A 13,791-nucleotide genomic window follows, 5' to 3' on the forward strand; every position below is an offset into this window, starting at 1 on the left:
CTTAGCTTTGTTGTAGGCAAGCCATCCAACTTAAAACTATTTGGGATTTTAAGCAATTTTTAAAGTTTTGGTACTTGATTTAAGCTTTCCCATCTCTTAAGAAGCAGAAACGTAACTTCCTAACCTAGTCTCCCTCATGGCTCTCACCACCCCAAAGTGATCTGATCTAATTGTAAATCTTGATGGAAATGTTTATTGTCAATTAACAGAACCTCACAGCTTATAGCATAGGTGGGATACTAAGTATAACAATAAAGAAGGTGGATGGGAAGACAAACTTACAAGTGGAATTAATAAACCATAAGGGAAGGGTAGAAAAACAGCAAAAAGGAGTAGAGGGATTCGGGAAGGAAGAAGTTTTTAAAGGTTAGGACAGTAAATAATAAACCTCTTGTCTTTTTGCCACAAAATAACAATATTTTCTTGATTTGTTAGGTACAAATATTAATCCAACTTGACTGATGAAACAAAAGATAAACTACAACACCTTTTTAAAGTACATGTTTTTCCACCAATTGAAATGTGTCTTGAATTTCCACTGTTTAGGTGCTTTCCAGTTAATGTAAGTAAAGTGCCACCAGTTTTTGGACCATAATTTGGAGAAATACTTGTTATTATAGGATCCTGAATAAGAGATAAAAACAAAATAAAATAACCTGTCAATTTTATAACTCTAAGTAGATTAAGTAATAATTTAATATCCTAGTTCATGAGAAAATGAATGCCCAGACTTACCACATAGGAAAACGCACTATACTCTACTGACCCACGGCTGTTTGAAATAACTATGGACATATTGAAATGTTCATTCATTGCAGGACCAACTGTGCATTTCAACCTGAAAAAGCGAAGTTTTATATAAGTCCAAAGGCATTTTCTGGCTTGGTGTTTTATATTAAGAGTTATTATCTCCAAATACTGAGCTGACTACTCTAAATAGCAAGCAGAGTTTCCAAGTAAGCATCAAGACTGAAAATTGTATAGCTCTATTTCTGTACTATTATGCTAAACTTTATATTGACTGTCTTGTATTATTCATGCAGACAAAACAGGAAATGTTAAACATCATCGATGTAGAACTCACCAATCGAAAAGTTCATAATAATCTCAGTCTAATCCTCTACAATTGTAGGCATAATGTTTGGCATACTCATAGAAATGGTATTTTGATAGCATACAAAACAATGCGCTGATTACAACTAAGCAGAAATCTCCCCTTCAAAGTATGTCAAAAGATGCCTTTTTGTGGTTATACACATTTATTTAATAACGATAATGATAAAATAAAAATAGGCTTTCCACAAAATTACTTTTAAATTAATATTATTATAATCCTAAAAGTATAATTTGCTTTATTAAGAAACTTTTAAAAATGAGGATGAATTGTGTCTCACTTTTATAGGCTCTAATTTATAAGCAATGAGCAAGAACTTACAAGGGGGATTTCTTGAATGAATTTTTTTGCCATTAAGCTAAACAAGTATGACATTAATTGATGTTTTGGCCTCAGTAAAACAAGATGAGTAGATTTAGATCTTTGCATAACCCTGGAAGGAATTCTAGTAGGTATAAAATAACCACTTGAAAGAATAGGTCAAACTATAAAACGTCAAATGTTTGGTTATTGTTACTACATACTAAAAATTTCTGGGTTCTCTGGTCATTATGGGATTCAGATCTTATATAAGTTACAAGTAGGATATAGTAGAACAGGCACAGGTCTTGGATCAAGAGAGCTGAGTTTGAAGGCCTATTCAGCTTTTACTCTCTGAATTACCTCTACTAATCTATCTTTCTGAACTTCAGTTACCACTTTGTAAAATAGGGATAACATTGCTATTTCCTGAGATTTGGGAAAGACTACATGAGATACACTCCTTTCTGGCAAACCATTCCAGTATTCTTGCTTGCAGAATTCCATGGACAGACCATGGGGTCGAAAAGAGTCAGATACGACTGAGTGACTAACGCTTTAACTTTCCATTACAGTGTCAATAAAGATCAGCTAAATATAAACTCATCAAAAACAAGGAGTCTCAAAAGTGTGATACAGCCGCTTCACTATTTCTGAGATTCAGAAAGTGAATTTAGAAAAGAGGGTCCATATTGAGCTCTTCTCTGATTTTTATAGAAAAAACTGTTGGAAAGAGTCTCCCTATTGAAGACTTTAGATGGACCAACTCCAGCCAGTGCTACACTTTCAAATCTACCCAGACAATTTCTCGAGTTGTTACAAAAATGGTTGAAAAATTCCCAGATGCTAGATTTTTCTTTTCTTCATCTGAGTAATGTCACTTTCTCCCTCCTTAATCCTAGTGAGTAAATAGTTTTAAAAACAAAATAAATCCACAAGGGGAGTGGTGGGCCAAGACATTTTTTAACTCAAGAGATGGACTTTTGGGGCAAGTTTTACAAGTATTCATTCAAAACTAAAACCTGTTTTCCAGCCACACCCTGGCCAAGTGTTTTTAGGTCCTTACATGTTTGTTGTGCTCTCAGTTAAGGTTAAGGTGCAGCTCTCATTGCCAAGGAGAACTCTGGTTTTCTTCAAGTCAAATTTATTATTCCTCTTGAATCCAAAGTCCCAGCCACAAACAGTCAGTGTTGTCCCTCCTTCAAGGGGGGCACTAGTTGGAAAAACCTATAAGGACAATATAGAACTTAAAAAGAGCGAGTACATTATTATCTTTCATATGTGTGGAAAACAGACAGACAAAATACGTATCCTCAAAGAATCTGAAATCCTTCCTTCTCCCATTATCTAAAAAAACTGAATTTTCACTGAAGGAAAAAGGGACACAAATCTCAGAGTATCTGGAACAAACATTAAAACTATCTGTCAGGTTGATGAAACAAGTTGTTTTCAGAAAATTTAGAGATGAGAAAGAAGCCAAATTCAGCCTAGGTGGGGATGAAAGGCCTTTTTGGGATGAAGTAGACACACTTTGGGCCCAAACTTTACATTTTATATAACCCATACTTTTATATGCTTATATAATCTGGGCCTCCAGATTGAACTCTGATGAAAACTCCTTCATGGGTCCTAGAAGCCAAGCACCAATATATGCCTTGTTCTGAGTACCAGCTGGGTATATGCTACATGCATATTGTTGCTATGGTATTCCCTACCCAGAGGAGAAAGTCATGCAGTAAAAATACTTCTTTCTGTACCCAGTGTTTTCACAGTTGCATTTAACAGCTTTCAGAATATCAGTCACGTATATGGTATTTAATACATATATGCCATTCATTCATTCACTGCTGCTGCTGCTGCTGCTTAGCCACTTTAGTCGTGTCTGACTCTGTGCGACCCTATGGACTGTGGCCTGCATGGCTCCTCTGTCCATGGGATTCCCTAGACAAGAGTACTGGAGTGGGTTGCCATGCCGTCCTCCAGGGGATCTTCCCAACCCAGGGATCGAACCTGGCTATCCTGCATTGCAGGCCAGATTCTTTACCACTGAGCCACCAGGGACGCCCCTATTCATTCACTATTTATTTATAAATCATCTGCTATGTGCCAGGCATCAATAAATGAATAAGTGAACTTATTTTACTTAATAATTACTTATTCTTAATTCACATTTATTACTAACTACCATTTTTTTCCTTTAAATATAGTCACTATTTGATATATACCAGCTGGTTAGTTAACAAGCTAAAAATGATGTAACATTTAATATAGTCAACATATTCTGTTAGAAATAGATAAAAACAGAATTGGAGAGGGCCTCAAGTGTGATCTGTATTATAGCAAAGTTTCTAATTATTTCTTTTGGCATCATTGTATATTTCATTTCTAGGATTGACTTATTTACTTCAGGCTCAGTATTACATAATAATAGGTTCCTTTTATTATTGCAGGCTTATCTTTGGTGTATTAAAAGTAAAACAAATTCGTTAATAAAAATTTGGCAACTGTGATATAAGATAGCACTAGGCTCTTATGAAGTCTACAAGACAACTATTTTTAGGCTAAAACTATTAAAACAAAACAAATTTCCATGTTAAAAATAAGCTTCTCCTCAGCAGCTTTGTGACAATTGAGAAAGGAAATACTCTTTTGGGGGGACATATTGTAAATTGTGCTGTAAAGTACAATGGTGGGAAAACATAGCACTGCTATACAGGCAACTCAAAAATCAGTAAGGGCATTTGCTGAAGACTAGTTAGTGAAAGTGTAAAAGTGATTCTTTTACACTTTAGAAGAGCTTTTAGCAAAATTCAAATCTGCAAATGTTACCATCCCTCCCAAGTAAATAACCGCAAACCAATGTCATACCCTTGTTGTCAAACCCCTGTAAAAGTCTTAGCCTAATGCCTTTATATAGCTACTTTACCCATGAAATCCATTATACAGTTGTGCCTTTCATGAAAATTTACCTCGTCCATGTCTAGCCAATGAGAATTGCTAGAAAAAAAATCTGTTTATTATTATGTTAGAAATTCAGTAGGAGAGAAAAAGACATCTAACCGTCCAGGGCTCTCTTCAGCCTGAGGCAGGCACACAGCTGTTATTTCCTCTTTTAATGAGGAGTCTTCCCCACTGAAAACAGCTGCCTAAGGCTGATGTTGGCCCGATCCCACTGCCTAGATCTCCCCTTTCTATGTAAAACCTGAGGTCTGTCACTCCACGTTCATCATCACTTTCTATATAAGACAAAGGGATTGTGTGATGATTTCAGAAAAGACACTGAGAGTTGGTCAATTGGTGTGCTGGCAACAGATTTGGGTGCTATTAATATAAAACCTCTGTGAGATCATCAGGATTTGAAAGGCCAGCTTTTCTTAGCTTTTCTCTCCTGGCTGAAAATTAGAGGCAGGCAACTGAGCTATTCTGCCTTAGCTTACGGGGTAACGTTCACTCTTCCGGGGGAAAAGGAAAGACACAGTCTTGGACTACACACCCTGGGACAGAACCAACAATGGGCTGGCAAACTGTGTTATCCTGAGGGTAGAGAAACTCTGTGAGAAGGAAATGAGTGTACGGCATAAAGCCACAGAGGCTGGGTCTGGATAGGGTAGAAATAGCCACAAAAATAGCTATTGTCCTTAAACAGGTGAAAATGATTTAAATGATCATGTTTTCAAAACCCATCAGGATAATACATGAGAAAATTAAAATAACAACAACAACCTTGGAAAATTAAAATCTGTCTCTTCAGTAAATGTCACAAATATATTGGTGGCAGTGTACTGCAGAAAAGAGATAAAATATCTCATGTCCCTCATAAGATATCACTGCTGCTTCTTATCTGAGTCTTCTGATCAATTAATAAACTGTTTTACTGTCTCATGGGACTGAACTCTAATCCTACAAGATATGACAATTTTATCCTAATAAATTCAGAATATATTGGAAAGTGCTCTTTCTTTTCTGAAGCATTTTCATTGCTCTTTAAGTACAAGATCAGATAACATGCTTGAAACAAAATAATGGGCTTGCACTCCTGAAATATTTCATACGTGGGACTGCAGAGAATCTCAGCCACTGAACATCATGTACCTTGAAAAGCAGGTTGACTTACATTTATAGGAAAGTGAAACTCTACATATTAGCTGGGTTTTGTGCCTGCAGCATTTAAGACAGATAAGAAAAAGATGAATAATCTGTCTTATTCTTTGCAGTAAGAATGCTAAATGTCATGCTCTAGTGCAGCATGAAATCTTCCTAACAACTATGAACCAAAAGGGATTTATGGACTCAGCTGCACTACTTTCTTTCTAACTGTACAGCCCAAGCCTCAGTGAATTGTGTGTGATACAACCCAACCTTTTAAAAATTTCCAGTTAGAGTGCTGGAGTTAGGGAAGGTGGAGGAGGGGAGATTCAAACATTATGAGAGAGTCTAGTTCCAGAAAATTCTAAAATATTTACTGTTTTTAACCATTTTAATGTAGCTTTCATAAATATTAATAACAAAAGGTGGTAAACTGGTCAAAATTAGATGTTTCATTTGTATAGGTTCTCAACCTGCTTTTTATTTAAAACAGCAGGTTGGTTGTTTTTGAAATGAAATTGTTGTGATTTAATTGCATACGCATACATGCACACACACACACACACACTCCCCATGCCTTTCATGGAATAGCTGCATTCAGATTCCTGGTGTCTCAAACTGCCAAAGCTATGTGTTTTTAAAAGTATAAAACTGCATGTGGTTTTAAAAGTGTATTAAACACACAAACAAAAAGTGCATAAACACTATAGATTTAAATTTGTTGTAATATCTTCTCGTTTATTCTCTAGCTGATCAAGCTGAGGCTTAATAATTGTGTCACACCTAACAGAAAATGATTTGGCTTAAAACCCAGTCACCCAGTACAAATCTTTGCCCAAACCGTAGCTAAATGAAAACAGCCATGTGCTTGGGGGCAGATCCTGTTCTAACTTGCACACTCTGTTTACTTGGGCTTGAACCAGGCGACCGACCAAGATCTTTAACTCGATTCTTTCACATGCATCATTTATTATTACCGAAGTCCAACTGTTCCACATGCAGGCAGAGAAAACACACACTGAGTCCTTACCAGGTTAGTAGCTTCAAGCAAAATGTGTTTGAATCAAGAAAGAAATTTTTACAAATTGCCATGGAGATTTTCAGAGCACCAAATACATGCTTAAGCAAACAAGGCAACAGAGAGAGACTGTGTCTACAATATCATGGCTGAAGTGCACTGCTAGAAGCTCAGTTTTCTAAGAGCAGGAGGTACGTTTGTCTTGTTTGGGAATATGTCCCCCCAGTGTCTAGAAGAGAGACAGCTGTGTGGTAGGCACTCAGTAAATGTTTCTGGAATGAATTAAAGAATGAATTGGCTTGCAGAGTATAGAAGTTAGTGAGGTTATCAGCTGTGTCTTTACTTCTCTTCCATGAACTTTGAGAGAAGGCACACAGCTACCTATGTGTCCACCATCCACTTGCCTCCCAACTTGCCCTGAGAAGTAACCTCTACTCTCATCAATGATGAGACAGCCACCATCTATGCGTTGGAAAGAACAAAACCCCGTTTGCCTGCTCCAGCATGGCTTGGACCTCTAGCTTGCACGGTCCAGGTTAGGGTTCTGTGTTATGATGACTAGATCCCTATGTATGATGGAGGCTTATGTCTGGGCACCTGGTAGATAAAGTAGCTGGTGAGGAATCAGAATGGGCAGGTCAGAAGGGAACAGGTCCCAGTGTGAGGAAATGCGGAGCAGTGTTGCTCTCTAGCCACTACTCTTCTATTCACACATCTGCTAAGGGAGAGCAACTGCCTAAGGAGAGTGTGAAGCACGCACTTCAAGTTCAGGGTCCAGGGGCTTGTGCCCAAAGACACCCTAAAGGGAGAACCTGGAGGGAGGGAGGTGGTGCTTGGGCTGATGCCTCACAGACAAATGAACACTTTGATTTTGAATTTTTTAATCCATGGGATTTATGCTTTCCAAAACAAAACACATACGACAGTTGACAGAGACTCCTACCTTGTAGATTGTTGGCAGACAGGTCTCTTGAGTCCACGTTCCACTGGAGCATTCCTCCAATCGCACACATTTATCATGGCACCAGCCACATTGCACAAAGGAAGGGGCTGAGAGGCACTGACTGCAGGACTGGAAATGTTCACAGCCCAGGCCATTCAGCGGGATCTTGGTGATCTGTGAAGACAAGTGATGGAAAGAGCTTCCAGAGGAGGGTTTTGTTTCCTTGTTAAATAAAAACTAAATACATCAAAGATACATACAAATATAATTTTACAGAGTCTAACAGAGATGCCACTTATGTGTGCACATCATGTAATAATGCTAATATGATTAAACTTAAAAAAACTTTTTTTCCTTCCTTCCACTTTTGGCACATATGTGATAAAAGTAACTATTACTGTCCAGTGAACACAAGCATTATCACGCAATGTTAGAGGTTCTATTTAGTGGGGAAAAGTTTGAGATGATATACTTTTCAAAAAAATTTTTCTTGGAGTATAGTTGATTTACAGTATTGTATTAGTTTCTGCTATACAACAAAGTGAATCAGTTATACATATACATATATCCACTCTTTTTTGATTTTTTTCCCATACAGGTCATTACAGATTATTGAGTAGAGTTCCCTGTGTTATACAATAGGTCCTTATTAGTTATCTATTTTACACATAGTAGTGTATATATGTCAGATCCAATCTCCCAATTTATTCCTCCCCTGCTGAGATGATTTTAAAATAACAAGAGAGTATAATTTAAGCTACTGGAAAACACACTTGAACCTCTGGGAAATTCTAAGTAAGGTTACATATCATTCTGGCACCAAAATGCACCTCCTCTCAGGGAAAAGGGATTATTGGCCAGCATAATCTCTTCCAACATACACTTCAGGAGTTATCTGCCTGCACTAGAGTTCTGCCCTTAGGACTGTAATTCTCATTTTGTGTGTTTGTGTTTCTCATTGAGAAATATAGGACAAAAGGAGAAGTTTACCTCATGAAGATGACCTCCCATAGGTCCAATTTTCCCCAAGTAAAAATTTAACTTGATTTTAGGAGATGTCTGGAATACTCAGGAAAGAGCTTCATAGAAGAGAGATAAATCCAGATGAAGGGAGAAGTTAAAAAGGACCATGTGACAATGGCTGTAAATATCCACTCAGGAGGAACCACATTGATGGAACCTTCTTATGGAACAGGGCTTACCTTCTTCCCAGTGACAACCAGTGTATAGCCATTCTGGTTTAGCGGGTGCTCCACAATCACTTCTGGAGACACAGGGTGGGAATCCAGGTGAAAATTCACATGAGGAGTTAATGATCCTGATCGAGAAACCACAACCTGAGAAACAAACCAGAAAGCACTCTTAGTCCAACAGTCCAACAAGCTCAGTTTAAATATACTATCAGGGGAAAACGTGGATGATAATGGTAATACCAGATTAGATGAGCTCATGGATGTTTGAACGATATGCCCAACAGTTTATTGCACTGTAAATCAATACATCTTCTAATCTCCTGCCTTGAAGACAATTCATTTGAACCCCCAAGACAGAGTTTTGCCTATGATCTTTTAATGATTTCTAGGAAAGGAGATCTTCCAGCCATTCAGCCAGCACATGCAGACACATGCTCACGATTGTACTGGGAACTGGAGGAGCCAAAACTCACCCCAGAAGACCTCACTTATGCTATAAGGATTCTGGATTATTTTTAAATCTATCCTCCTGACCCTCCCACCAGGCAGCTTCCCTTGACGTACAGGAAAGTGTAGTGAACAGGGAGTCTGGAGACCTGGAACTGGTTCCAGCTTTGCTACCCTTTAGCCATATTTATAGATCTTTTGAGGTCGAAATTGGCCCTCAGCTAACTTTGAAATGATGTGCTGTCATTTCTTATAAACCATTGTCCCATCGTACATTATTACTTTGGTTATAAATAAGGTTCTGCTTCTTGGCCTGGTTTTATAATAAGACCTGATGGTTTTAACAATGTCTTGGAAAGGAGATTTGATGAGTGGTGTCATTCTTGTTGTCAGGTATTTCTAATTTGGGATAGTTCTCAGCTATAAAATTCCATCAGTCCAGTCGCTAGAACCCAGTAATAATGAAGTCCAGGTATAAGATCAGAAGAAGGTGAACACTCAGACTACAGGAGAGCTTAGACGCACTCTCATTCTTAAATAGGCCATAACATTCTATCCACAGGAAGGTGCACAATGTTGAGCATAGCTCTGGGCTTGAAACCAACTTTATGAAATTGCTTGACATCCAAATACCCTTTTACATTTCACTGAAACGGCATTTGTTTGCCACGTTTGAATCATGGGACAAATGTGGGCATCTGTGAGATTGAGATTAAATAATAAACCACTTCTACCTCAGCTTTCTTATCCATAAAATGGGAATGAACTGCTTAGTACTCTAACAAACACACAACATAAAAATGTTCTGGGGAACCAGTAGTAAATTTTTTCTTCAGCACAATAAAGGAGCTATTTACCCTGAAACAATTTGGGAAGATTCCCCAAATCCCTAATTTGCTCCCACAGACTGGATTGTTGATAGAGAAATGGACCAAGTTCACACAGGGCTGTAAAAGTTAAACATCATGACTTTTTTTTTCAAACATTTGCTCTACACCAAACACTCAACACGTTCAAAACAACTCCATTAAGCAGGGTGGCTATATTTGCACAGAAACTAAGTGATAGACTGAAGGTCATTTGGTTGGAATGGAAAAGAATGGAAACTACTGTTATTCCTAAATTTAGGGCCAAATAGTTATTTGTGACTTTTGTAGGGAATGCAAAAAAAAAAAAAATCAGTTACCAGTGCTACCTCCCGCTGGTGCTGGTTTCAAGCAGAATATCAGAACACCAGACGTCTAAAGCTTCTACACCAAATTATTTCAGTTAACCATTTTTTTCTATCTTGACTTATTTCTGGTGCTCATCACCTCTTGTTTTTCCTACCCCTCATGCTCCCCTGCTCCCCATTTAAAAAAAAATATTTCTCTGATTGTTGTCAATCACTTCAAACTGCAAAGGGAAAAAAATTCCTTTTCTCACACACAAGTAAAAACCAAAACAACATAACAGCCTCTTTTAATAAACTGATTCTGTTCTCTGCCTCATTCTGTGCTTTCTACTTCAATGGAGATTATTCATCCTTCTGAACCTTCCTATAGATATTTGAATTTTGTGTCTGTTTCTCTTATACCTTCCCTTCTATTCAGACCTCCTACATAACGATCAGCTCCTACTTTTTTTTCTCGTATCTTTTTGATCTCTTTAATATCATTCCCCATATCTACAATAAGCAATCTCTTCTTAATTTAATAGGTCATCATCTTTGACTTTGGGCTTCCCTGGTGGCTCAGATGGTAAAGAATCCACCTGTAGTGCAGGAGATCTGGGTTTGATTCCTGTGTTGGGAAGATCTCCTGGAGAAGGGAATGGTTATCCACTCCAGTATTCTTGCCTGGAAAAATCCATGAACAGAGGAGCCTGGCAGGCTACAGTCCATGGAGTCCCAGAGAGTCAGAGACGACTCAGTGACTAACACTTACTCTTGACTTTATCAAATATGGAAGCCCAATCAAATATCCATTTCCCAGAAAGAATTAATATTTCTCTTTTCACAAAGATGTTCTTTGCACCACTGGAACTTGGATAGATTGATTTGGTTCATTACCTGTTAAGACTCTTTATCTGGAGAACACCATATATGATGGTAACTGAGCCAGGCATTGTGTTAAGTGCTTTAAATATGTATTTTGTTTAGTCTTCACTATAAGCCTACAGGGTAGGTACTATTATTTTCCATAAAGAAAATATGATAGAGAATTTTAGCTAGAAAGTACAAGTCAGGTTTCCAAGGAACTTTCTCTCATGCCAGAAACTGTTTGCTTGACCTCTTCTTAAACACTCAAATATACTCTTGGAGCACCAGAGTAAACACCAATAAAAAACTTCAACTCTGAGCTCCCAAGAGCCACTTGTGAGTCAAAGCATTAAAACAAATTTCACAATATGTTTGCCTTGCCAAATACTCCTTGTTTCAGTAATCTTGGCTGTACAAGTTAAGTGTGCTTAAAGAGAAAGACTCCACATCTAGATAGTTTCTGATAGCACAGAGGAAATGTTATTAGTACAGCCGACAAGTTCAAAACTTTTGATCATGAACTAGGATGAGTGTGGCTTGGTATAAAAAATGAGATGAAACAGAGAAGACATGAAAGCTGGGGAAAAGTGAGATGACTGCGTGGAGTCTCAAGCAGAGGTTATGTCACAGATGCAAATACCTTTTCAGTTGATCATTAGCCCTTTCTCTGGAAGGATACCTATTGCTATAAAATGCCAAGAATGTGTTTCTATCATTAACTCCTCACTTTCTCTTCTTGCTAAAATTCTAAGTAATTGGGTAACCACTTTAACTCTCAAAATACTCCTGAAGCAATGTTTGCAAGAAATAAGGAGTTCCTTTTGGTTGTCATGGAGATATTTCTAAGGACAGAACAAAATCCAGCTTTTAAATTTAATTCTTATGATAAATCACCTGGCATTCTTAGAACAATCAGTAAGAAATAGAGACCAGCAATTATATTTTGAGTTTCTACTGTGTTGACAATTAATGCCCTATAAACGGGATTCCACAGAGTTCTCTTGCCCTCTTTCCACCATGTGAGTACCCAGCAAAAAGATGGCAATCTGTGGACCAGGAAGCAGACTCTCACTAGACACCACATCTGCTGGCATCTTGATCTTGGAATTCCCAGCCTACAGAATTCTGAGAAATAAATGTTTGTTTTTTAAAGCCACCTAGTATGTTAATTTGTTACAGCAGCCCAAACTGACTAAAACACCAGCAATAGGTTTATATCTTAAGTATGTGAAAGAAATTGATATTTGTCTAGAAAGAAATCAGATACGAAGAGCTTTGTTTCAACCACGGTAAACATCGAGCTTTCTAGAACTAAAAAAATGAAACATAAGAAGTGGAAATCACTGATTGGTGCTGACAACTTAAAATTAGAAGTAGTAATACAAAGTACCAGGCGGCAAAAGTTGAATTAAATGAAACTTTGCTTTGTTCTGTCACTCTTTTTGGTAAAGGGGCATAAGTGTTTCTATACCAACCTGATACTACAAAGGCCAGGATATGTACAAATAGCAATATTCTTTATGATTGTAGTATCAATGTGTGTGTCTCAATTTTTTGAAATGAGTCAAAGTGAGTCGAAATGAGTCAATACCAAATTGAGACCTCTGTAAAAAAATTCAAGCATTTAAGAAACATATAAGCTAGTAACTTTGTAACAATTTTAAAAATCCAAAACTTTCAAATCAGTATTTCAAATATAATGATTATAGGATTAGTCAATCTATACACAGAGTATATCTGTCTGAATTTCAAAGAGGCTACTGATAAATATATTTGGTTTTAAAATGCCTCTCCATTTCTTTCAAGTAAGCACCTAAATAAGAAATTCCAGTTATTCCCTGCTACCAAAAAAAAAAAACCCAAAAGGTTAGCATTTTTCAATGTTTCAAATACTTATGATATTTTAAATTTCTATGCTATAACAATTTACAAGATGTATGTATTTCAAGATCATGCATTAATTCATTTTTGGAGACTATATATGAACTGGGCTTAATTTTTTGGTATGGACATAACTCTGTAATTATTATTTACAACAGATGTTTTTTTCCTCACAGAAGAAATCTCAGAATCCATGAAACATATTTTCTTCTAAAGAAATATACCAAAGTTACTGTTCTTTATAGACATAACCAAATTAATGATGTATGCCTTTAAAACAAAGGCAGATGATATTTTAATTTGATCACTTTATAAAGGAGATAGGTAAGTCAGCAATCTCTGAAGAGAATGTGGAAGTTCAAACTTCGTTTGGCTGTGTCCCTGCAGGCTGCTCACAGCATTGATGAGTTGATGATCTGTGTCTACATAGTCTAAAATAGCAGTAATCCCAAACGTAACATGCTGCAGGCTTCAACACAAAGCACTGAAATACCATGATGGTGGCACAGGAACCGAAGGAATTTGGAGACAGGAGGTCAATAAATAAATTGACTTTTCTTACTGGAAGTGAGTAATTACTCTCAGGTTCACTGATTACTAATATAATCCTTTAGGTAATGGTTGTAAGTAATGACCATGAGCTAAGGATGTCTTTTTAGGTGATCCCTACCTCTTGAACTTTCTTGCTTAAGACCAACCAGTCAAGAGAAAAGGGCTTATGGGTGGTAACAGCATCTCACAGAAAGGGGGATGGGGGAAGAGAAGGATGATACCAAAGAATTGAATGAC

At 37.3% G+C, this 13,791-nt stretch overlaps 1 protein-coding gene across 3 annotated transcripts in view; it reads right to left on the reverse strand.

Annotated features, from left to right (window-relative positions):
- Window positions 1–13,791, reverse strand: part of MET (MET proto-oncogene, receptor tyrosine kinase) — a 114,774-nt gene that overhangs the window by 37,225 nt on the left and 63,758 nt on the right. For all 3 annotated transcript variants that reach the window (XM_024990408.2, XM_024990407.2, NM_001012999.2), the window contains 5 exon segments: window positions 8,664–8,798; window positions 7,462–7,635; window positions 2,481–2,641; window positions 736–838; window positions 488–624 (listed from right to left, as the gene is read on the reverse strand). In XM_024990408.2, the coding sequence (XP_024846176.1) occupies window positions 488–624; window positions 736–838; window positions 2,481–2,641; window positions 7,462–7,635; window positions 8,664–8,798 (710 nt within the window).

The sequence above is a fragment of the Bos taurus genome, chromosome 4, assembly GCF_002263795.3.
Source record: "Bos taurus isolate L1 Dominette 01449 registration number 42190680 breed Hereford chromosome 4, ARS-UCD2.0, whole genome shotgun sequence".
Lineage (NCBI taxonomy): Eukaryota > Metazoa > Chordata > Mammalia > Artiodactyla > Bovidae > Bos > Bos taurus.